This window comes from Gnatocerus cornutus, chromosome 3, assembly GCF_029298725.1.
Source record: "Gnatocerus cornutus isolate USDA-ARS CGAHR chromosome 3, icGnaCorn1.1, whole genome shotgun sequence".
Lineage (NCBI taxonomy): Eukaryota > Metazoa > Arthropoda > Insecta > Coleoptera > Tenebrionidae > Gnatocerus > Gnatocerus cornutus.
Genome location: NC_142235.1, coordinates 19,706,583 through 19,729,185, shown reverse-complemented (window position 1 = coordinate 19,729,185; position 22,603 = coordinate 19,706,583). Strand labels below are relative to the sequence as shown.

Sequence of the window (22,603 nt, the reverse complement as noted above, 5' to 3'; positions counted from 1 at the left end):
ATCGGCCATACCTCAGTTATTTGTTGTCGGATCTGAATGTAAATCCTAGATTTGGAATCTGCGGAAAATTCTGCGCATACTGATGTATAATAACTCAAGTTTACTCTAAAAATAAGCGAGAAATCGATATCAAAAATTTGGCATAGTTTTAGTCATGAATTTTTGCGAAAATTGCGGTTAATTACATTACTCTGACGTCACACGCTCCAACAGTCGTCTCATTTTATGAACACACCCCAGCTGTTTGCAGCGAGATTGCAGCGCTCGCGCTCAATTAAAATTGTGTTTTAAGATTGATTAAGCTTTAGATAAGCAGTCCAGAAATTGTATTAACGAGCAGTATTATCCTGGAACATAATCCAAACACACGTGATTTAATGAAAAGGTTTGTTTTGAATACTGTAATATAAATCTGTTAAAATTGTTCTTTCAGCGGTCGCGAAGACACCTGAAACTGTCTTATCACTGAAAATGGAAGATATATCAAACGTGTACTTAACTGATTACATCCCTACAATATACACAACCCCCTGTACCATGAAGTACACACAAAATGGCAAATCCTTTGAACATGGGATCTTTGCTGAGCGCAATGGGGTCATCATCATTGTCTACAACAAGACTAGAAACGTCCTCACTATAGTTAAGCAATTTCGGCCCTCTGCTTATCTGAGTTGTATTCCAGAACAAGAGCGCAGGGGGGAAATTGATTCCACTAAGTACCCTCCTAGTTTAGGGATAACATTAGAGTTCTGTGGTGGTCTTGAAGACAAAAATGCGTCCACAGAACAGATTGCTAAAGAGGAGGTGTTGGAGGAATGTGGATATGAGATATCTCTAGACAATCTAGAGAAAGTTTGCACATACAAAAATTTAACAGAGACAACTGGGGCTAGAAGTACTTTATTTTATTGCGAAGTTACTGATGATATGAGGGTAACTTCTGGAGGAGGAGTGGACGATGAGATTATTGATGTTCTTGAAATGCCTGTTGAAGAAGTGTTAAAGTACGCCAGGCAGAGTTATGTCAACAGTCCTATGAATTTTATGTTTGGTCTGCAGTGGTTTTTGTACCACAAATACAAGCTCAAGGAGGACATATAATGTGAGGTGCTAAGAAAATTTAAATAAACAACAACAATCTATTTTGTATACTTCATTGGTAGTATTTCTATCCTTGTCTGACTTTAGCGGCGCCGATCTCCCGTCCTTTTCTATTACCTGTTGACCACAGCACAAAGTGAATCGAAGGTGGTTGTGCTTGACAGGTTTCTTCTTATTTGACATGTCAGCGGCGACTGTAATGGCGTCCATTTCGTGCGTGCGTTAAAACATTTATGAAACTGTTTGAAAAAGTAGTTTGGTGCCTGTAAGTACAAACCGCGAGTGAGAAATGTTTCGTTTTTTGAGCGGCCGAAAAAATCGAACAAACACCCGCACAAATGGGAGTGAAATAAAACCAACGAAAATTGTACATAAAGGCTTAATTTTGTGCCGAGTGATCCTTTTGGATGGTACGGATTTATCAGTGGAGTTATCTGTAAGTTTATCCCTTTTTTGAGTAGGCGTGAAGTTAACCGCGTGTCAAAATGCGTGTCTTCTTCCTTAGCCTAAATTCGTAACAATGCTGGGAAGTGCCGATTAGATCGGAACTTTCTAATTTCTCATCGTTTTAAGCGAGCCCCGTTAATTGCGGATTATTTGCAGAAAAAGGCCGAAGCCAGGGACTTGTACGAGCAAGTTTTTTACTCCTTGGACTTGATAGAAAAGGACTATTTTGGACTGCAGTTTACTGATGCCAATCATGTCAAACACTGGCTGGATCCCACTAAATCAATCAAGAAGCAAATCAAAAGTACACCCCCTTAAACCCCCTCTGTATTTTACTAACGTCGGATTTTTAGTTGGGCCCCCTTACACGTTGAGACTCAAAGTTAAGTTCTACTCATCAGAACCTAATAATTTGAGAGAGGAATTGACCCGGTACCAATTCTTTCTGCAATTAAAAGCAGACATTCTTGATGGGAAATTAGAATGCCCTCATCCTACAGATGTGGAATTGGCAGCTTTGGCCTTACAATGTAAGTCACAAAAACGCCTATCGTTCATTGCGCTGTTGAATTATCTACAAATACATTTTAACGTTGATTAATTTGCATACATTTCCATATATTGCGTTGATATCAGTAATCATGGGTGGGGGACCGGTGCCGTTTCCGGTTTATTTATTTATTTGAGCGGTAAACGAACTATTAATATTCTGACATCTAGAGGTAAATTATATGGGTTTGTGTCTAGCTGTTCTTCTTACAAAAACAGCAATTAATTTGTGGAACAAAACGTGGGAAAACAATAAAAACTCACGGTATCACTAGGGGTTAATACTTCTCAAAAATGGCCTACTTAACTTTCCCTTAAGTTTCCCTTGAAACTTCCCCTGAATTCCTTGTGATTTCGGCCAACCTCTACTTATTTCCTTGTAATTTTGTCTAAATTTCCCTGATTTCCCTGAGTTTAAGTCCAAATTTTTCTTATTTCATTGTGATTTCGTCCAACTTCTCCTTATTTCCTCGTTATTTTGTAAAACTTCCCCTTTATTCCTTGTGATTTCGTCTAACCTCTACTTATTTCCTTGTGATTTTGACTAACTTCCCTTATTTCCTTGTAATTTCGACTGAATTCCCCTTATTTTCTTGTAATTTCTTCTAAATTCTTCAGATTTCCATGTATTTTTGTTCAAATTCCCCTTATTTCCTTATAATTTCGTCTAAACTCCCCTGATTTCCTTGTGTTTTCGTTTAAGTTTCCATTGGTTCCTTGTAATTTCGCTTAAATTCTTCTGATTTCCGTGTGTTTTTGTTCAAATTCCTCTTATTTCCTTGGGATTACGTCCACCTTCCCCTTATTTCGTTGTAATTTTGTCTAATTTTCGTCCAACTTCCCCTTATTTCTTTGTGATTTCGTAAAACTTCTCCTGATTTCCTACTGATTGCCCCTAATGTCCCTATGATTTCCCCTGATTTTCTTATGATTTTCTATTGATTTCCCTGATTTCTAAACGATTATCCCTGATTTCCTAAGATTGTTACACTGATTTTCCAGAGAGGTTACCCCTCGTATTATCAAGAGTTCATGCGGTTTTACGTAATGTCTGTTTATGATGTCGCAACTTGTTCGTGTCGGAAAATAAAAACTTATCGAATAAACTTTTTTCTGCATGTTTTGCAGTTTTATTTTCTTAATCAGTTGTGAGCTTGTGAGTCATTCTATGTTTACTTCTAATGTTTATCTCAACATTTTTGCGATGAGCAAACTATTAAACAATTATAGTAACAAATAAAAGCATAACGCAACCCACTTTGCCTATTTTATCAAATTCCACCTTTCGGTGTAAACAGGAAATTATGAATTCTCGTTTTGTTAGCTGAATTGGGCGACTACGATGAATCTCAACACACTGCCGCCACCGTCTCCGAGTTCCGTTTCGTTCCCGAGCAAACCGAAGAAATGGAAATCGAGATTTTGGAAGAATTTAAGAAGCTCCGTGGCCTCACACCTGCTCAAGCCGAACTGAGTTATTTGAACAAGGCGAAATGGCTCGAAATGTACGGAGTTGACATGCATACAGTTCTGGGAAAAGACGGGATGGAGTATCGTCTAGGTCTAACACCCACAGGCATCCTCGTCTTCGAAGGCATTCAAAAAATCGGCTTGTTCTTCTGGCCGAAAATCGGCAAGCTCAACTTCAAAAAGAAGAAACTAACCCTTGTCGTCGTCGAGGACGACGACCAAGGCCGCGAACAAGAACACACTTTTGTTTTCCGTTTGCATAATGAAAAAGCGTGTAAACACCTATGGAAATGCGCGATTGAACACCACGCGTTTTTCCGCTTGAGGGCGCCAGTGAAGGGACCATCAGCGAGGCAGAACTTCTTCAGAATGGGATCAAGGTTCCGGTATTCAGGACGGACGGAATATCAGAGTACTCATCACAATAAACCGCGAAGGAGTGTCCAGCTGGAACGCAGGCCGAGCCAGAGATATGGAAGGCGACAAAGTCACGTTTTACGCGAAAGACAAAAAATGCATGAAGCAACCACGGATGACAAGGTCGAAACGATACAACCAAGTTCGAGTAGGTGCAGCGAACGATCGAACAAATCCAGCGGAACTACAGCGACGGAAAACGATCCGTTGTATTGTAAAGTTAACGAAGAAGTCGCCAAAGCGGCCACTCCGACCAACACAGGGCCGGAATCGCTGGGGGTCGTCAGTCAGAGCAGCTGCGGGAAGTCTTCTTACAGGTTTTCTCGTAATTTTTTTAATAAATTTTTATTGAATTGTGCGTTTTTAGTCCCGTTTTGTCCACCAGCAGCCGCAATGGAACGTTGAAGAGGAAGCCAACAACCCCCACAAGTCCCACTCCTTCAAACCCCGATAGTCAGCTGGACTTTTTATTGAAGAGTTTAGCGAAGGAAACGTTTAGTGGGATTCAGAGGGATGAAGCCAGAAATGAGATTAGTAAAGACGAAGACACGAAGTTGTTACCGGCGGAAATGCCTAATAATATTACGAAACATTTGAATATGGCCAAGCCTTTGCCCCCTGGCCAAATCAAATGCAACATACTCAAGGCCAAGCTTGAGGAGGAATTGGGGCCTTCGATGGTCACGAAACTGACAAATCAAATGTTTGTCGCAGCAGCAAACAACGACGAATCTAATTTGAACTCTCTACAGGCGGCTACTTTTGTTTCTGTGGTGAGTCTTCTTCTACTTAAATTAAGTATATTTTGCTTATTGTGTTGTCTGCTTCTAATATTCGGTTTTGTTTTTTCCTCGCTTGTTCCTTACCTTACCCTAATAGGGTGGCGACAAATTAACATTGTCAGTGACCGGTCCTACAGGCACTAACCCCGTCATTACAAACTCCGTCCTGAAATCTCCTAAACTCGATAACGAAAGCAGCGATCAAAAACGGTGCGCCACTCCCGTTACCGTCACGTTTTTCGGCCATAACGACCACGGGAAGCTAGAGAAGGTGATGCTAAACACGAACGAAAAACAACCTCTAAGTTTATTGAGCACTGATTCGCAAGTCAGCGATACTGAATCGAGCACTTCCACTAACAATTCGAATCCGTTCGCCACTTACATGTCTGATAACACGAATCCTTTTCAAAATCACAATCCTTTTCTCGCGAATAATCCGTTTAGGAACGAGGAGGACAAGGTGGATGACAAATCCCAAATGGATTCACTGAAGGTTAGTGAGGTGGTGCTACTGCATGTTGTTTGCTAGGTGGTTGTGTGATTAGCGGGTGTTTAAAAGGGGTGATTTTATAGGAACTTGATGACGACACTTCCAAGTCCACCACCGTCATGCCATCTTTAAGTAAATTATCGCCCTGGCTCGTTTCCCAGGAAGTGGTGTCGTCGCCTGTGGCGAAAGTGAATACGACCGAAACGTCCATAATCCGGAAGTCGGTCATTACAACGCAGTTATAAGATCTGGTGCTTGCTTTTTCGAATGTGATACAAATTTTTTTCGCAATATTTTTAAGTACTTCATTTTTTATTGTATATAAGGAGATTCGACAATTTTATTTCGTAGGGTAGATGTTTTAATCATTTTGCATTTTATAGCACTAATTCCATTGTGTAGACTGTGCCTTTTCAGTATTTCACGAATACTTCCATTTATCACGGGGACCAATTTTAATGTGTGATTTTAATATTGAAATCAAATCGGAAAAAGTGCCATCATTTTTATATTTGACCATTTACATGTTTTTAAGCAATTTTAAGAACAGATCCGTCCTTTTGATGAAATTATATTTTCTTTATGATTCAAATAAAATATTTATGTATGTTAGGAGCAAGTTTCTCTCACCACTTCAATTCCTGTGTTTCCTTTCGTTTATTGGAAATAATTACTATATATAGAGACTTTTATTAAAAACCGTAAAATTGCAACAAATAAATTCCTCTTATTTCCTTGTGATTTCGTCCAACTTCCCCTTATTTCCTTGTTATTCCGTAAAACTTCCCCTGAATGCGTTGTGTTTTCGTCCAACCTCTACTTATTTCTTTGTAATTTCGTCTAAATTCCCCTGATTTCCGTGTGTTGTCCAACTTTCTCCTGAATTCCTTGTGATTTCGTCCAACTTCTATTTATTTTCTTGTAATTTCGTCTAAATTCCCCTGATTTCCTTATGTTTTCGTACAAATTCACCTTATTTCCTTGTGATTTCGTCCAACTTCCCCTTATTTCCTTGTTATTTCGTTATTTCGTAAAACTTCCCCTGAATTCCTTGTGATTTCGTCCAACTCCTACTTATTTCTTTGTAATTTCGTAAAACTTTCCCTGAATTCTTTATGATTTCGTCCAATTTCTACTGATTTCCCTGTAATTTCGTTTAAATTCCCCTTATTTCCCTGTGAATTCGTTCAACTTCCCCTTATTTCTTTGTTATTTCGTTATTTCGTAAAACTTTCCCTGAATTCCTTGTGATTTCGTACAACTCCTACTTATTTCCTTGAAATTTCGTAAAACTTTCCCTGAATTCTCTATGATTTCGTCCAATTTTTACTGATTTCCCTGTAATTTCGTCTAAATTCCCCTGATTTCCTTATGTTTTCGTTTAAATTCCCCTTATTTCCCTGTGAATTCGTTTAACTTCCTCTTATTTCCTTGTTATTTCGTTATTTCGTAAAACTTTCCCTGAATTCCTTGTGATTTCGTACAACTCCCACTTATTTCCTTGAAATTTCGTAAAACTTCCCCTGAATTCTTTATGATTTCGTCCAATTTCTACTTATTTCCTTGTAATTTCGTCTAAATTCCCCTGATTTCCGCGTATTTTTGTTCAAATTCCCCTTATTTCTTTGTGATTTCGCCCAACTTCTCTTATTTTCTTGTAATTTCGTCTAAATTCCCTTGATTTTCGTGTATTTTCGTGCAATTTCCCCTTATTCCCTTGCGATTTCGTCCAACTTCCTCTTATTTCCTTGTAATTTCGTCTAAACTCCCCTAATTTCTTTGTTTTCCTCCAAATTCCCCTCGATTCCCTTGTGATTTCGTCCAAATTCCCTTTATTTTCTTGTTATTTCGTCAAACTTCTCCTGATTTCCGTGTGATTCCGTCCAACTTCCCCTTATTTCCTTATTATTTCATAAAACTTCTCCTGAATTCCTTGTGATTTCGTCCAACCTTTACCGACTTCCTTGTAATTTCGTCTAAATTCCCCTTGATTTCCTTGTGTTTTCGTCCAAATTCCCCTGAATTCCTTGTGATTTCGTCCAAACTCTACTTAATTCCTTGTAATTTCGTCTAGTTTTCGTCCAACTTCCCCTTATTTGTTACTTAATTTTTATTGTACAGGCTGTTCGGTAAGAAAAGCACCAAATTTTAGCTGGAGAATCAGAGAGCTTACAGAAAGCGGTCTGAGTGAAAATTTTCTTGTAAAAGTATAACGTTGTTAGGTTGACCAATCAGGACTTGAAAAATAATTAAAGATCAGACTGTCACCTCATCTCTCACCACTTAAATTCCCGTGTTTCCTTTCGTTTATGGGCCATAATTACTATATAAAGACTTTTATTAAAAACCGTAAAATTGCAATAAATACATGACATACCAAAACTGTTGTTTGAACACTTTGTTTCATGGTAAAGAAAACAGAAAGCGACTAGTTGCATGAGTTAAAAATAAGTACACAAATATTCATCTGATTGTTAAAAAGTAGCACCTTAACAATAGTCTAGTGGTAATGACATTCAAAGGTAAAAAAACTTCATACATGTTATAAAAGCTAAAATTATCACCAAGAATTATTAAAGCAACTTGTGACAATGTAGAAAATTCGTCAATATCACAAATCCAAAAACCTGTACTTTAGTTACAGTTAACGATATATTTTTGTGGTATCTTAAACTACGGCGAGATTCCATTTAGGTCCCTTTCTCATTGCTCATAATGTATGTGGAAATTTAAGGCTGGGGCGCCGTTCTGCTGGCACTTCTCTTTGGATTGGAGATTAAATTCGGATAGATTTTCTAAGATTAACGCTAAACATTGAGCCACGTTTAGATTAGGAGCGCAACATAAAGCTGGTGTCAGACCTTCGTTGTCAACAGCCGTAACGGAAGCACCTTTTTTAAGTAGTTCTTTGGTGACATCCACCAAACCGTTACGTGATGACAAATGAAGAGGTCTAAAACAAAACCACAATCAACAACCCGACTAGTCAACAGAAAGAAATCTTACGTTTTTCTATCACTGTTGGTCAAGCTAATAAACCCTTCGTCATCGTTTCCTTCGAGGAGCAATAAGGCAATGTTGTTGTACTTTCTGTAACATGCCCAGTGGAGTGCTGTGTTTCCCTGGTTGTCCTGCGTCGTCTTATCCACGTCGTTATTACTCAGAAGAAAGTCTAAAACACAGTTTTGATGTGGAAACTGAGGAAAAGTGAACGAAAATTTCGTACCAACGATATTAACTTGTCCGTATTGTGCCGCTGCTATCAACGGTGTGCGTCCATCTTCATCCAGTGAGGTGACATTTCCTCCTTTTTCGACAAGTAGTTTGGCACATTCGACATGGCCGTGTAAAGCAGCAATGTGTAAAGGTGTGCGATTTCGGGAATCTTTTAAATTGGCTGTTTCGTTTCCGAATTTGAGCAGAAGAAGTTCGAGGCAACGCTCAGAACCGGCGAACCTATAAAAAAAATGTTACTTCGTTTCATTAACTAGATGTTACTTACGTTGCACAATGCACTGGCGAAAATGAATTGCCTTCCAATTGCTCAAAAACTTTGTTTTCTAGGAGGAATTCAACACAGTTGGTGTTACCTAAAACATTGTTAGAACTGCGTTGTAGTTCAGGCTAAATTGACACAAAAATTTCAAAAGCTTGGAATATTTTTCATAAGGGTGATTTTTTGCGTGGACGTTCATTTTATTGTTCTAAACAAAATGTCAAATGTCCCCATCTGTAGGTGTGCTGCTCTAAATTTCAAAATTTTAGGGCAAGAAATAGAGTTTTTAGAAGTTTTTATTTTTAAAACGAACTAAAAAATTTCATGACTTTCACTTAAATTCCGTAACTTGGTCAAATTTTATCCGGAAACTCTGAAATTTGGAGGTTTTACTACATTAGACTTGCTGATTTACTGTTCTAAATTTCAAAATTTTAGAGCAAGAAATAGAGTTTTTAGAAATTTTTATTTGAGGACGAACTGAAAATGTTCATGGTTTTTATTTAAATTCCGTAACTTTGTCTTATCCTAAAACTGTGAAATTTGGAAGTTTTATTATTTTAAACTTGCTAATTTACTGTTCTAAATTTCAAAATTTTAGAGCAAGAAAAAGACTTTTTAGAAGTTTTTATTTTACAAAACGAATTAAAAATTTTCATGACTTTCACTTAAATTTCGTAACTTTGTCAAATTTTATCCGGAAACTCTGAAATTTTGAGGTTTTACTACTTTAAACTTGCTAATTTACAGTTCTAAATTTCAAAATTTTAGAGCAAGAAATAGAGTTTTTAGAAATTTTTTATTTTGGAAACGAACTAATAATTTTCATGCCTTTCACTTAATTTCCGTAACTTTATCAGATTTCATTTTAAAACTGTGAGATTTGGAGGTTTTACTACTTTAGATTTGCTGATTTACTGCTCTAAATTTCAAAATTTTAGAGAAGAAAAAGAGTTTTTACAAATTTTTATTTTGAAAACGAACTGAAAATTTTCATGACTTTCACTTAAATTCCGTAACTTTGTTAAATTTTATCCTGAAACTCTGAAATTTGGAGGTTTTACAACTTTAAACTTGCTAATCTACAGTTCTAAATTTCAAAATTTTAGAGCAAGAAATAGAGTTTTTAGAAATTTTTATTTTGAAGACGAACTAAAAATTTTCATGGTTTGTATTTAATTTCCGTAACTTTGTCAGATTTTATCCTAAAACTGTGAAATTTGGAGGTTTTACTACTTTAGACTTGCTGATTTACTGTTCTAAATTTCAAAATTTTAGAGCAAGAAAAAGAGTTTTTAAAAAATTTTATTTCGAAGACGAACTAAAAATTTTCATGGCTTTTACTTAAATTCCGTAACTTTGTCAGATTTCATTTTAAAACTGTGCAGTTTGGAAATTTAATTTCTTAAGACTTGCTGATTTACTACTCTAGATTTCAAAATTTTAGAGCAAGAAAAAGAGTTTTTACAAATTTTTATTTTGAAAACGAACTAAAAATTTTCATGACTTTCACTTAAATTCCGCAACTTTGTCAAATTTTATCCTGAAACTCTGAAATTTGGAGGTTTTACAACTTAAAGCTTGCTAATTTACTGTTCTAAATTTCAAGATTTTAGAGCAAGAAATAGAGTTTTTAGAAATTTTTATTTCGAAGACTGAACTAAAAATTTTCATGGCTTTTATTTAAATTCCGTAACTTTGTCAGATTTTATCCTAAAACTGTGAAATTTGGAGGTTTTACTACTTTGGACTTGCTAATTTACTGCTCTTAATTTCAAAACTTTAGAGCAAGAAGTAGAGTTTTTAGAAATTTCTATTTCGAAGACGAACTAAAAATTTTCAAGGCTTTTATTTAAATTCCGTAACTTTGTCAGATTTTATCCTAACACTGTGAAATTTGGAGGTTTTACTACTTTAGACTTGCTGATTTACTGTTCTAAATTTCAAAATTTTAGAGCAAGAAATAGAGTTTTTAGAAATTTTTATTTTGAAAACGAACTAAAAATGTTCATGGTTTTTATTTAAATTCCTTAACTTTGTCAGATTTTATCCTAAAACTGTGAAATTTGGAGGTTTTACTACTTTAGACTTGTTCATCTACTGCTCCAATTTCCAAAATTTTAGAACAAAAAATAGTGTACACGTGAAACACTTCTGTCGATGGGGACGTTTGGCAATTTGTTTAGAACAATAAAATGAAGGTTCGCGAATTATTCCGAGGTTCATGTTAATTTTGCCTGGACTATAGTGCAAGGGTGCTAGAAAACGAACCATTATAGCACGCCCAGTGTAACGCCGAGCAGTCTTGATTATCCAATAAAGAAATATCTTTTTCCGCCAGATACCCAAGTATCGTTTGCAAACAAACAAGGTGCCCACAGGCAGCAGCCAAATGCAGCACACTTTTTCCATAACAATCAACACAATCAACTTTCGCATTGTTCGATAACAGCAACTGCACCACGCTATTCTGTCCAGTTACAACCTACAATGCAAAGCAGTGTTACAATCACGCCCAAACCAACCTACTCACGGCTCGGAAGAGGCAGGAATGTTTATCGTCATCCACAATATTAGGATCGGCTCCACACTTCAACAGCGTCTGCACGCATTCTATGTGGTTCCCTGAAACCGCCAACATTAAAGCGGTCCGCTTGTATTCATCAAGCATGTCAATAACTTTCTTGTCTTCACTGTTGTGGATGAGAAGAGTGAGACACTGCGAGTGGCCATTCTTCGCGCTGTAGTGCACTGCTGTCATCCCGTTTATATTATCACAGAGAGCCACTTTGGCACCGAACCTGAGGAGGATGTGGACGCACTGAACGTGGCCTTCGCGCGCCGCCAAGATTAGCGGAGTCAGGCCTTGTTCGGTTTGTAAATTGACGTCGTGGTAGTAACTCAAAATTGCACGCATCACGTTGATGTTGCCCAGTTTGGCCTGGGGGAAAAAAGACACTCATAGTACAGTAGAACCTCGATTATTCGGATCGCCGATTTGAAAAAAAAACACGTACCAAAAGTGGGCAAATAGCGAATCAACTCGATTACAAACAATAATGATCACACGATATTACATGTTTAACTTTTATAATAATCCAAGTTTTGCATTATTTTTTGTGTTTTTCCATATATTCTATTATCCGGATGACCTGTGCAACAATTAGTCCGAATAATCCAGGTTCTACTGTACAAATAAGTAGATGGAAAAGCGTCACTCACGGCCAAATGCAAGGGGGTGACATCAGGCATGTCCGCTTGCTGAAAAAGGCTCGAGTTTTCGATCACCCCAAGCAGCCGACTAACCCCGGCGATGTTCCCCCCAGCCATCGCGTAATGAAGAGGAGTGAACCCCCGACGATCCTTGACAAACGGATCTGCTTTGTGTTGCAGAAGATACTCGATGGATTTTCCGTCCGTGTCATAACCGCATGCGAGATGCAAAGGGGTGCAACCCTCAATGTCCACGGAGTTTGTCGGACTACCAATTCCAACAAGAGTGAAGACGCACTGGTAATGTCCCTGGGAAGCAGCATAATGAAGAGGAAGGCGTCCGATGTTGTCTTTGATGTGAAAACTAGCACCGTTGCTCACCAGTAGGTCCAGACACTCCACGGAACTAAAAAGTTACTTTCACTCAGGGGGCCTCCGCAGTGGAAAGTACTCACCCTCTATAAGCAGCGCAATGCGTGGGGGTTTTCCCTGAGTCATCTAAGGCGTTCAAGTCAACGCCCGCCTGTAGGAGTTTCCTGCAACATTCGACATACCCGGCCAAGCAGCACATGTGAAGAGGTTGTCGCCCTTCGTACCCCCTTTGGCTGGGGTTTGCCCCATGTGACAACAACGTGTTGGTTAGGAGATCGTGACCGTACCGCGCCGCTATGTGCAAAGGGGTACAATCATTTTTATCAGGACAATCAATAGTGGCCCCCTTGTCAATCAAAATCTTACTCCTTGTAAACCTCCCATGGATTGCAGTCATATGAAGAGGCGTCCGTCCATCGAGGCTCTGACGATTGATATCAACTTTCTGCGTTAATAGTAACATCATACAATCAACCCCATAGGTGCTAACAGCGGCGATATGTAAAGGAGATTGTCCGCGAAAATTTATAGCCTCTATATCAGCCCCCGAATTCACCAGTTCATGACAGACCAAATGGTGGCCGTTCAAACAAGCTATATGTAAGGGTGTGTTGCCAAAAACGTTCTGTGCGTTGACATCAGCCCCTATACTAATCAAAAGACGACAGATTATATCGGCGCCCCCCGCCGCAGCCACGTGCAAGGGGGTGTATTGATTCCGGTCCTTTGCATTGATATCTGCTCTGTATTTCAACAACAACTCGACTGAGTCAATGTGCCCCATCTGCACCGCGCAGTGCAAAGGCCTGCAGTCTTTCTTATCATACGCGTTGACAATGCACCCCCTTGATATCAAAAGTTCGGCGCTATCAGTGTGGCCATTATAAGCAGCGTGATGCAACGCCGTACGCCCAGCCCTGTCAGTAACATTGGGATTTGGCACATGATCGAGCAACAGCTCGATGCAGTCATAGGCCCCATTAGCCGCCGCGACATGTAGAGGAGTCTGCCAGAGCTTGTCCCTTGTATTAACATCAGCTTGGTAATTCAAAAGAACTGAAACTGTCTCATTTGAACCGATGGAACAAGCGCGGTGGAGTGGCGTTATCCATTTACTATCCTTCGCGTTGACTCGGGCCCCATTTAAGAGAAGAACTGAGGCAATTGTGGCGTCCCCTTTGAAAGCAGCCGCGTGCAAAGGCGTACGTTTATCACGATCTAAGCAATTCACATCCTGTTTAAACTTGATTAGATCCTTAATTCTGTCCGGTTCACCACCTACAAAGATGGCCTGGACGATAGGGGGCTATCAACAAAAGTCAGAACATAACCTCAATTAAAATTTGCGTAGTTACCTGTTCTTCTAGTTGTAGAATCACCATTTTTTGAATTTATTTGATTCAGGAGACACATTAGATACAAATTGTGTAATTAAATCATAATAAATGGTATAAATAGTTTATACGGAAATTAAATGTCAAAACAATGTCAACCGCGTGAAAGTTACTAAGGGTTTTAGGTTGGCACCCCGGTTTTTCGAACTAGGGATTTTCGTTTTGCGCGCAGGTAAATCTAGTTTGAAAAATTTCGAGTTCTTTGCGGGCGTCCTTTCGGGGTTTTTGGGGAGAAATGGAGTTGCAGCAGCACCAGAAGTTAATTCTAAGGTATTTTTTTATTTGATAACCAAAATTCAATGTACAATAACACACTTAATTGCTAAAACCCCTAAAATTCCAGATTCAACGCCGCCTATCAATGGTAATTCCTGTGGACGAAATCTCCAGAAGCCAACTTTCTGGTAAGAAGTTCGTTCACTAAAAAATAAGATTATAATAGTTCCACTCGATGAAAATTCGTACATTTCGCAGTTTCCCGGTTCACTTTTTCAATTTCTTCCATTTTGCGATTGGCAGCGAAAAGATCTTGCGACATTTTATTCAGACGTTCTAAGTTAAACTCAGCTTTATATTCCTCGAAGTCCTGGTGGAGTTGATGGTACCTTTGATTATTATCTTGGATAATAACCTCTTGATTCGACACGGTCATTTTTAATTTTTCGATCTAAAATGAAATTATTATTTGTTCTAAAGAAAAAGGAATAACGTACTTCTTGGTTTTTTGTCTCCAGAAGATGATTAAAACTAACTAACATTTGGTTAGCTTTAACCACATCTCTAGCCAACTCTTCATTAGCTGTGGCTTTCTGTGCTATTATCATCGCACCCTGTTTAGCGTCCTTTTCGAATTCATCCTTTTGCTTCCTCAGTTCGCTATTTTCTACTTCTTGTCTTTGAATTTGATTATTCAAATCGGCAATCATTCGTTCATTACTTAGTTGGATAGATTTTAGATTGTAGTTTTCTCTCTTGAGCTCATTGACGATTCTAGAAGTTTCAATAGATTCCAATCGAAGATTTTCCATACTTTGTAAGAGTCTAGTGCTTGAGTCTGACTTCAAGAGTGATTCAGCTTTTACAATATCAACATCTTGAATAAGTTTCAATAGTTTCTGAGTGAGCATTAAAATCTTATGTAGTAACAGAGAAGAGCACTCTTGGAGTTTAGAAGAAAACATGAAGCTCAAACTCTCTAGATCTTTACGAAAGCGCTTCTCCAACTGCTTGTTCATTGTTACAAACTTCTCAATTTCTGAATCTTTATCTAGTAAACGCGTCTTTGAGATTTGGAGTTGAGATAATAGATTTTTATTTGCGGTTTGTAGCTCCAAGATGTTGTTGTTCATTTCATCAAAGATTTCTTTTTTACTGGTGACTTGTAAGTCTATTGTTAAGAAAATTATCGCCTTGATCCTTGATTTGCCATAGAAAATTAATTTACCCTGGTTACTGTCTAAATCACATTTGAGAAACCTGCAAACGAGATAATAGTTTAGGTGAAATAAACATGAACCTCGAAATAATTCGCATAAGGCAACTCTTATGTAAAATATCTTTTTTGTGGCAAATTTGATAAGGTACAATTTTCATAATAAGTATTTTTGCCATTGGAATCATCAGTGATAAGATATTTGCAAATATTTGTTTTCTTTGACATTTACCACCGCGTAACTTTTATAGCAGCACAAGTATAGATGGGGATTTTGACATTTTGTTTGTAACAATAAAATGAACGTCCACACAAAAAATCAGCCTTATGAAAATAATTCCGAGCTTTTGAAATTTTGTGTCTACTTAGTCTGAACTATAATAGAAACCCAAACTTACTCTCGATCAGACTTACATTTCATGTTTCTGCACTTGATGCAACATATCAATTAAATTAGAACGAAATTCATTAAAATCAATATCTAAACATTGCTCACATCTCATTAACCCAAACTGTCTTGAATCAATATGAGACGTGAAATTAAAACTAAAATCCGAAGAGTCACGCACTTTTATTTGCTAAAATAGAAATTAGTTTTGTTGATTCCCAAGATTTATTACTCACCAGATATTCATTGAAGTCGGTAATGTTAATATTCAGACACCGAGTTTCGGTGAAACTGTTTTTACTGAAGATTTGAAGGGTGTGATTGCTGTCATAAATACAAAAAGTGGTTTTTTGGGCCATCACAAATTTTCATTCTTACAAATTAGTTTGGCATTTGAGGTTACGTTTGTATTCAAAATTTGAAATGACAGGAGTGGACGAGGAGGGTACCAACGTAACCAATCCAAAGTTACTATTGACTTGGTGTGTTTTACTATACGGAGTGATCCACCAACAACTTCAACTTCCGTGATGTAAAGAATTTACTCGACTATAATTGTTTTTTTTTTGATTTATTAATTTATGTGGTAATCATGCAGAATCGGGACCTGAAAAATGACGGCTGACATTTTTGACAGCGTTCGGGTACAGACGGCCTGCAACGTTGCCAAATCGTTTGAGTTTAGAGGTGCGGTTGCATGTATAAAGAGTTGTCTAAAGCAGGTTGTTCTATAAAATAATTCCCAGAAGAAGAAAATATAATAGCGTGAAGGGATTACTCACTTCTTGCCACATACATAAATCAAATCTAGCAACCCTAATTTTAACCGCCCAATAAAACCCGGTTTCTCAATTAAGATTATTATAATTTTGAATTTACTTTTGATTTTTAAAATCGTTAATTATTGGAATAAAGGACTCCGTATGAATTAATAGTAGATTGTTCTACAAGTAATGAAAAATGCTGGTTTTCGAATGACTACAAAGGGGTTAAATTAACGAATGCAGCGAGTTAATTAACTTTTCACGAGCTGAAAAACACTTTTCTTACTACTATTTGCTGCTATTTTTTCGTGTATCCAGTTTTTAAAGTTTAAAACAGACTTTCAAACGTAAATTTTAATTCAAATTATAACAAAAATAATGGGATGGAAGGGCGAAATTATTCTGAACGCTAATAAAATTTTTCGTTTGATTCTTTTAAACACTACAATTAAACATTACATCTGCAATTGGTAGTGTTTTTCCACTCATCGTGCAATTCGATAAAAAAAGAATGTTTAAGCGTAAATTTGTTTTTTTGAACGAATGTTTTTTACTAAATAATTGTTATTAGATGAGAGACAAATGGCTCTGTATCTCACAAATTGGGGATTTCGTTAATGTCATTACTTTGACAAATTAATTTTGACGGTTCTTGTCTTGCGCTAAAAATAGTTAGGGTTTTTGAAACTTTTCTCCTTTCAGCGTAAAATAGGATAAAAACACCGAAGTAGTAAGCAACAGCGTTGTGGGTGTGTCAACCAGAAATGTAATCAAATTTCAATTTATTGTAAGCTTAGTAAGGCGGTACGAGCAGGGATTAGCCTTTAACAACTACATAAAGTACCATGAATATCTTTGTCACGTTCTGCCTGAGATTATACAACCCACTATAACGCAGTCTGAATCTTTCTTGTATTTGAGGCAACTTGGCAACAAAGCTATGTCTTCGTGCCCGATCGCAGTACGCGGGCGCATGCGCACATGTCAGGTCCCGATTGTGCATGATTACCATTTATGTTATATTAATTTACAATTTTATTATTACTATATCTCATATTACTTCTCATCCTCATTCGTATCTACATAATATCTGTATGTATTTTACAGTTCTAAAATGGTCAAATCTCTATTTTTTAAGTTTTTACTTATTCAGTGTAGTGTAAGTATTGCAATTTTCTAACAATATTGCGCAATTGTTCCAGTTGACGAAACTTGGATCAACGCATTTTCGCGTGTGCAATATTAAAATTTGTATAATGCTGTTAATTGTCAAAAATAATCGCCTTTTTGTTCATTGGCACGTTTATAATACTTTTCGATACACAATTAGATCAATTTTTGAGCATTTACTTGGCACGACAATATAAAATCGTCTTTCGACCGTCCACAGAAACCCATCAATATCCTCGCTCAAATCCTCTGTCATTTTTTGCAAGATATGTAATTTCAGTATTGTTTTCAATGTTATTGTTTCTCGGACTTATAAAATGTTAATAAAAAAATTGATTGGACGAGGGTATTGATTTGTTTTTCCTAATAAACATCAATCGCGAGGCGATACATCCGTATGTATCAGTCATTCCTAGCCTCCGCACTTCCTCCTCTCGTAAATCTTTTTCGCAACGGTTTCGCCGAATGATAGTCAAGACTTGATGATCGTTTCTGGCGCATTTGCGCCGCCAACATCTCGATTTCCCAGTTGTTGCCGGAGGATTCAAATTCGCCGGATTGTTCCGAAGACTCTCCATCCGTGTCGGTGTTGGAGTCGATGTCCAAAATGACGTTTTGCTGTGACGGCCGCCACGTGTGCATGGGTGTTAGGGGGTGTTGGGGTAGTTCTTGCAGTTCTTCGTTTTCTTCATGAGTCGGTTCTTCCCACGATTGGTGCTCTCTATTGATGACTGTCTCGAAAGAATCCTGCAAAAGACTCGTTAGTGTGAAAATTAAAGAAGAAATAGTGAAGCCACCCCGATGGATTCTTCCGTGCTCTTGTTTTCCAATTCGCAAATGTGTGCTTTTAGTCGGTTTATTATTTCGTCTCGACTTCGAACTTCTTCCTCCAACTTTTCGAAGCGTTGGTAAAACTTCTGTTGGAGCTCCTGAAGGTGAGCCCCCATGACTTGCTTAATTGCTAGAAGAAGATCAGCAAAGTATTGCTGTTCGTCATCTAACGTGTTCTTGATGAGTTTAACTTGATTGTTCGTCTTGTTGTTTGCTATCTGGATTCCATTTTCTCCTTGAATAATTCCTTCGTTTCGTTCGCCCGAAGAATTGACATAAGTGAATAAATTCGGTGTTCCGACCAAAATAGCACTATTCGGCGGGCTCTGAAGAGTGTCTCTATTGAAAGTAACGCTCTTCACCAACTTACTATGCCTTGCCGCATATCCTTCGATTGTGGGCGCCCTCATCAACTTTCTAAACTCCGTGGAATCAATTTTCTTCGGCATCGATGTTTGCGGCGGCTCCAACTGCGTTTCTTCGGACAATTTTTTTAATATGGAGCGCAGGTTTCTTCGTTCCGGAGTCTCGTTCGATTCGTTACTCGAATGAAACTCGCTGGGGGTTAAAGGTGTAGCCAGGAGATTCTTGTCGTGGTGCATTTTCGAGCCCTCCGAGTGTGATCGCGTCAGGGTGTCCATTTCGGCTTGATTACTGTCTGGTATATCTAAACTAAAACTACGCGTTTTCATCACAGTTTCTAGCTCTTCGAGTTTTTGTCTTTCGTTTAGTATTTTTAGCTTTTTGACGAAAGGCAGGCCGCCGTACTCCGGTGACAAGTCGTCGATCGATCTGGAAAAAATGTGGTAAACAACACGTGGAGAGAAATTATAGTTACCTGTAATGTTTCGTTCTCGCTGTTAATACTAATTTAGGTTTCGGTTTTTGGTGCACTTCGCTAACACTAACAGGTTCTTTGGGAGCACTAGTGGATGGATCCGAGGTTTCGCGCGATATTGCTGCTTTTTTCAGTTTGCTCCAAGGAGCCTCGATCTTGTCCGTTTCACTAACACTATCACTAGCACTATTGGACGGTTCTTTAACCTCTGGCGCTTCTTTGGGGCCGCTCGCGTGGAGTTTCAGCCTCTCGCTGGAAGAGAAAATCAGCACAATCTCAACGAGGGTTGTGTCTTACCGAAACGAAATTTTGTTTGGAAGTTTAGATGATAATGACAATCGGGGGGCTGTCGCCGACGCTGGAGGAGTGGGGCTCGTGGGGTTGCTCGTCACAGAACTGGTTCTTGACAATTTCGGTTTCTCTTCTTTGATCGTTCCTTCTTTTCCTTTGAGCATGAGGATTCGCTGCAACAGCGGGAGTCCGGCTCCTACAGGCTCCGCGGGGTCCTCTGGTATCGCAGGGGGGCTTTTCACGCTGGAAGACGAAGGGGACAAAATGGGCGGTGTGGCGCTTTTGGCACGTTCTTCATTTTCTTGTTTTTCCTTCAACAACCTGAGCCGGTGGAGTAGAGGCAACCCGGCACCTAAAGGCGAAGTTACAGGTTCGGAAGTCTCTTTCTTTGGATCATTTTCCTCTTGGCTCAAATCGTGCGATTTTACCCTCGACATCCTCTTAAGAGTGCCTTTGTTGTTATTAGTAGGGGTGTGTAAAGGCTGCAACTCGAGCGACTCGTCAGATTTTCGGGTGGTCCGCGACTTCTTCAGGGCGTTCCGAAGACCTTTAGCTTCGTTCTTGATTTTGTCTACTAGACCTTTAGGATCCGGCACGTGCGGCAGCCCATGGTGATGGTGCTCTTTGTGATGCGGCGGATTTCTCGCAGACGCTTTAACTTCCATTAATCGTTTCCGCCCTAGTGCTTGAAGAATTTCTTGAGCCTCTGGATAGTCTTTCATCGCTGCAAGAACATCTTCGCGAGATAAGGAGAACAACTCCGAGTATCCAACTGATCGGACGTCGGCAGTTCGTCTGGAAATTCCCCGTTAAGATTCCAACGAACCCCAGAAGCACTTACTTGTTAAGACCGTCGAGATTTAAAATTCCGATTTCGCCGAAGAAGTCGCCCGCTTTCATGGTCGTGAGGACTTTTCCGTGTTCGCTGATAACTTCGAGGATGCCATCGGCAATTATGAACATCTCTCGGGCGACTTCACCTTTCCGACAAATCGAGTCTCCTGGTGTGAAGATGTAGGCTTTCATTTTGAGCACGAGGTCTCGGAGGAACTCAGGTTGACACTCTTGGAAGATCGTGACTTTCTTCAACACGCTTAAATTGACGTGGAGGGCGAGCTCGGTTTTTAGTTTGTCAGGAAGTAAACCTAGCGCAGTATTGATGTCTCCTCCTCCTTGTATTCTCCCTCTGGACCAGGAATAATCATACCAGCGTAATACGCGCCTTTTCATGCCACCTGGGACCTGCATTGGATTAGATGTTAGTGGGAGATCGATAAAGGATCAGGAAATTTGTGCGAAACGTGTATAATTAAATTGGGTAGGAAAGACAAATATCTTCATTACTGATTTATAGGTCGCGACTAATTCTAATTGAAAGAGAAAATCGATTCTCTCTTTGGATGTGTGTTTAAGGGGATTTGCGGACAGTTTGTTCCCGACAGTTTGCCTCCAACAGTTTGTTCCCGACATTTTTGTTCCCGGTCAATTCGTCTGCAGTTATTTCGTCCCCATGAAAATTTGCCCCTGAAAGCTTTGTTTACATGCGCTGTAATAATAATAAGAACATCAACTGCACGTACATACAATAAAAATTTAATCCGTTTTTCATAATTTTTTATCTGCATAAGGTCTGGCAACAATTGTAGCCACCTCTAAAATTGTCGTTAATAATAATTTATTTTTCCGGCGATCGTTTGTTTTTAGGTACTATTAATGCATGATTTGTCTCTATGGTTAATGTGGATTAATAATCTCGCTTATCAATTATTGATCGCTTTTATTAACCAACTTGTTTGTTAAATAGCTATTTTGTCATTGTGAGAGTTTAAAGAATCATTATTTATATTTTATTAATACAGTGCAACTTCGATTATCCGTGCTTCTCGGGACCGAAGGCACGGAAAACACGGACAATCGAGTTGTTAAATAAACATACGTTTGAGGCAACGGAAATTATTTGGAACGTTTTTTAAACTTAAAATATATACCTTTAACAAAATGTATCAACATCTTAACAATATCAATTTCAAAGCAACTATTTTGTAGTAAAAAATCTAGTACTTTCATTTATTTCTTTTTTGGTTCTAAAATTTTCTTTGCTACTTGAGGTTTTTACTTTCCTGAATTAATCGAGGTTCTACTGTATTGCAGGAAACTAATGTGCTTATTAAAAGTTATTTTTTAGACGTTCTTTGCATCTAATCATTACAATGTTTTTCTTAATATATTACGGATTTACTACTCTTTATCGGCCGTACTTAAGTTATTTGTTATCGAATCTGAATTTAAATCCGAGATTTGAAATCTACGGAAAATTCTGCATACACTGATGTAGAATAACTCAAGTTTACTTGAAAAAATAAGCGAGATATCGATATCAAAAATTTGGCATAGTTTTAGTCATGAATTTTTGCGAAAATTTGCAAATTTCGACTGTAGAAAAATCAAAGAACTATTTCTTATGTAAAAAATTGCGAGAAAAACAATGGCGCAAACCGCATCTCAATATCTGAAATAGTTTCCGAGATATCGAGCACGAATTGTTTTGAACCTTCAAAAATTTGGCTCTCTGGCGACAACCCAAAAATTCAAACGACCATAACTCAGTTATTTGTTGACGAAAATTGAAAATTCTCATGTTTTTGGATTCAGCGTGACATTCTGCGTATAAAATACAATAAATCTACGTATAAAACAAGATAGATCTCCCGCTTTAATGTTTTCAATTTGTGACAATTTTATTATATTTGATTTTTTTATTTGTAATAAAACGAATTTTCTTAGTATATAGCTACCTTGTGTTGCAAATATCAATTTTAAGTAAAATTATATAAATCACCTTCTTCAATTATCATCAAAGATCGAACCGGGACGAATTAAACTGGTGGCAAATTGCCCTGGGGACGAATTGCCCGGGAGACGAAAAAGCCGGGGACGAATTGACCGGGGGATGAATTGGTGAGAGACGAATTGACAAGACAAATCTTAAAAAATCTCAAGAACTGAGCGAGTGGAGGATAAGCGAGCTGAATTCTACCTTGTGATGTCGCATGTAGGTCTTTGCTCCGTCTAGAAGTCGTTCGAACTCCAGACGATTGGCGTTGCGGTTCGTTATCACGTTCCCGACTTGGCCTGCAAAAACAGTCAGACTA

The 22,603-nt window shown here is 38.3% G+C and overlaps 5 protein-coding genes across 11 annotated transcripts in view; 2 read left to right on the top strand and 3 right to left on the bottom strand.

Annotated features, from left to right (window-relative positions):
• Nucleotides 1-199: 199 nt before the first annotated feature.
• LOC148177868 (uridine diphosphate glucose pyrophosphatase NUDT14-like) lies at nucleotides 200-1,161 on the top strand. Its single transcript, XM_088032513.1, has 2 exons — nucleotides 200-385; nucleotides 434-1,161. Exon 2 carries the CDS (start codon nucleotides 472-474, stop codon nucleotides 1,102-1,104), a length of 633 nt encoding a protein of 210 aa, XP_087888639.1. The 5' UTR covers nucleotides 200-385; nucleotides 434-471; the 3' UTR covers nucleotides 1,105-1,161.
• A 95-nt stretch (nucleotides 1,162-1,256) lies between these two features.
• On the top strand, nucleotides 1,257-5,874 carry yrt (erythrocyte membrane protein band 4.1-like yurt). 2 transcript variants are annotated; one of them, XM_088032511.1, is made up of 7 exons: nucleotides 1,257-1,540; nucleotides 1,708-1,855; nucleotides 1,905-2,081; nucleotides 3,425-4,304; nucleotides 4,355-4,760; nucleotides 4,867-5,265; nucleotides 5,346-5,874. In XM_088032511.1, exons 1-7 carry the CDS (start codon nucleotides 1,394-1,396, stop codon nucleotides 5,505-5,507), a joined length of 2,319 nt encoding a protein of 772 aa, XP_087888637.1. In that variant the 5' UTR covers nucleotides 1,257-1,393; the 3' UTR covers nucleotides 5,508-5,874. The 2 variants fall into 2 exon arrangements, with proteins under 2 accessions (XP_087888637.1, XP_087888638.1); XM_088032512.1 differs by lacking the exon at nucleotides 4,867-5,265.
• Nucleotides 5,875-7,536: 1,662 nt separating this feature from the next.
• On the bottom strand, nucleotides 7,537-13,854 carry LOC148177866 (uncharacterized). The gene is made up of 8 exons (XM_088032661.1): nucleotides 13,699-13,854; nucleotides 12,427-13,649; nucleotides 11,981-12,377; nucleotides 11,292-11,699; nucleotides 11,030-11,243; nucleotides 8,765-8,852; nucleotides 8,269-8,718; nucleotides 7,537-8,215 (listed from the first exon to the last, which is right to left on the bottom strand). The coding sequence occupies exons 1-8, from the start codon at nucleotides 13,723-13,725 to the stop codon at nucleotides 7,966-7,968; spliced, it is 3,057 nt and encodes a 1,018-aa protein (XP_087888787.1). The 5' UTR covers nucleotides 13,726-13,854; the 3' UTR covers nucleotides 7,537-7,965.
• Nucleotides 13,855-13,996: 142 nt separating this feature from the next.
• LOC148177865 (uncharacterized) lies at nucleotides 13,997-16,006 on the bottom strand. The gene is made up of 5 exons (XM_088032372.1): nucleotides 15,794-16,006; nucleotides 15,584-15,747; nucleotides 14,451-15,213; nucleotides 14,203-14,404; nucleotides 13,997-14,157 (listed from the first exon to the last, which is right to left on the bottom strand). Exons 1-5 carry the CDS (start codon nucleotides 15,914-15,916, stop codon nucleotides 14,096-14,098), a joined length of 1,314 nt encoding a protein of 437 aa, XP_087888498.1. The 5' UTR covers nucleotides 15,917-16,006; the 3' UTR covers nucleotides 13,997-14,095.
• Nucleotides 16,007-17,383: 1,377 nt separating this feature from the next.
• Nucleotides 17,384-22,603, bottom strand: part of Cngl (Cyclic nucleotide-gated ion channel-like) — a 73,864-nt gene continuing 68,644 nt past the window's right edge. For 5 of the 6 annotated variants that reach the window (XM_088031711.1, XM_088031713.1, XM_088031714.1 and 2 more), the window contains 6 exons: nucleotides 22,489-22,583; nucleotides 20,293-20,693; nucleotides 19,458-20,246; nucleotides 19,161-19,412; nucleotides 18,289-19,114; nucleotides 17,384-18,238 (listed from right to left, as the gene is read on the bottom strand). In XM_088031711.1, coding sequence (XP_087887837.1) covers nucleotides 17,894-18,238; nucleotides 18,289-19,114; nucleotides 19,161-19,412; nucleotides 19,458-20,246; nucleotides 20,293-20,693; nucleotides 22,489-22,583 — 2,708 coding nt within the window. In that variant the 3' untranslated portion in view covers nucleotides 17,384-17,893. The remainder of the gene's footprint in view (nucleotides 18,239-18,288; nucleotides 19,115-19,160; nucleotides 19,413-19,457; nucleotides 20,247-20,292; nucleotides 20,694-22,488; nucleotides 22,584-22,603) is intronic. The other variant, XM_088031712.1, reaches the window with a different exon arrangement.

Excerpts from the sequence above, each read along its gene's own strand:
- LOC148177868 (XM_088032513.1), top strand. The coding sequence starts at position 472 with ATGGAAGATATATCAAACGTGTACTTAACTGATTACATCCCTACAATA.
- LOC148177865 (XM_088032372.1), bottom strand. The coding sequence starts at position 15,916 with ATGGCCCAAAAAACCACTTTTTGTATTTATGACAGCAATCACACCCTT. Across the intron at positions 14,405-14,450 it reads TGGAGACAAAAAACCAAGAA|ATCGAAAAATTAAAAATGAC; the intron begins GTACGTTATTCC and ends ATTTCATTTTAG. Across the intron at positions 14,158-14,202 it reads GAACCGGGAAACTGCGAAAT|TGAACGAACTTCTTACCAGA; the intron begins GTACGAATTTTC and ends CTTATTTTTTAG.
- yrt (XM_088032511.1), top strand. The coding sequence starts at position 1,394 with ATGTTTCGTTTTTTGAGCGGCCGAAAAAATCGAACAAACACCCGCACA. Across the intron at positions 1,541-1,707 it reads ATTTATCAGTGGAGTTATCT|AAAAAGGCCGAAGCCAGGGA; the intron begins GTAAGTTTATCC and ends GATTATTTGCAG. Across the intron at positions 1,856-1,904 it reads AATCAAGAAGCAAATCAAAA|TTGGGCCCCCTTACACGTTG; the intron begins GTACACCCCCTT and ends TCGGATTTTTAG.
- LOC148177866 (XM_088032661.1), bottom strand. The coding sequence starts at position 13,725 with ATGGTGATTCTACAACTAGAAGAACAG. Across the intron at positions 8,853-11,029 it reads ACACTGGGCGTGCTATAATG|GTAACACCAACTGTGTTGAA; the intron begins GTTCGTTTTCTA and ends ACAATGTTTTAG. Across the intron at positions 8,216-8,268 it reads ACCAACAGTGATAGAAAAAC|ACCTCTTCATTTGTCATCAC; the intron begins GTAAGATTTCTT and ends GTTTTGTTTTAG.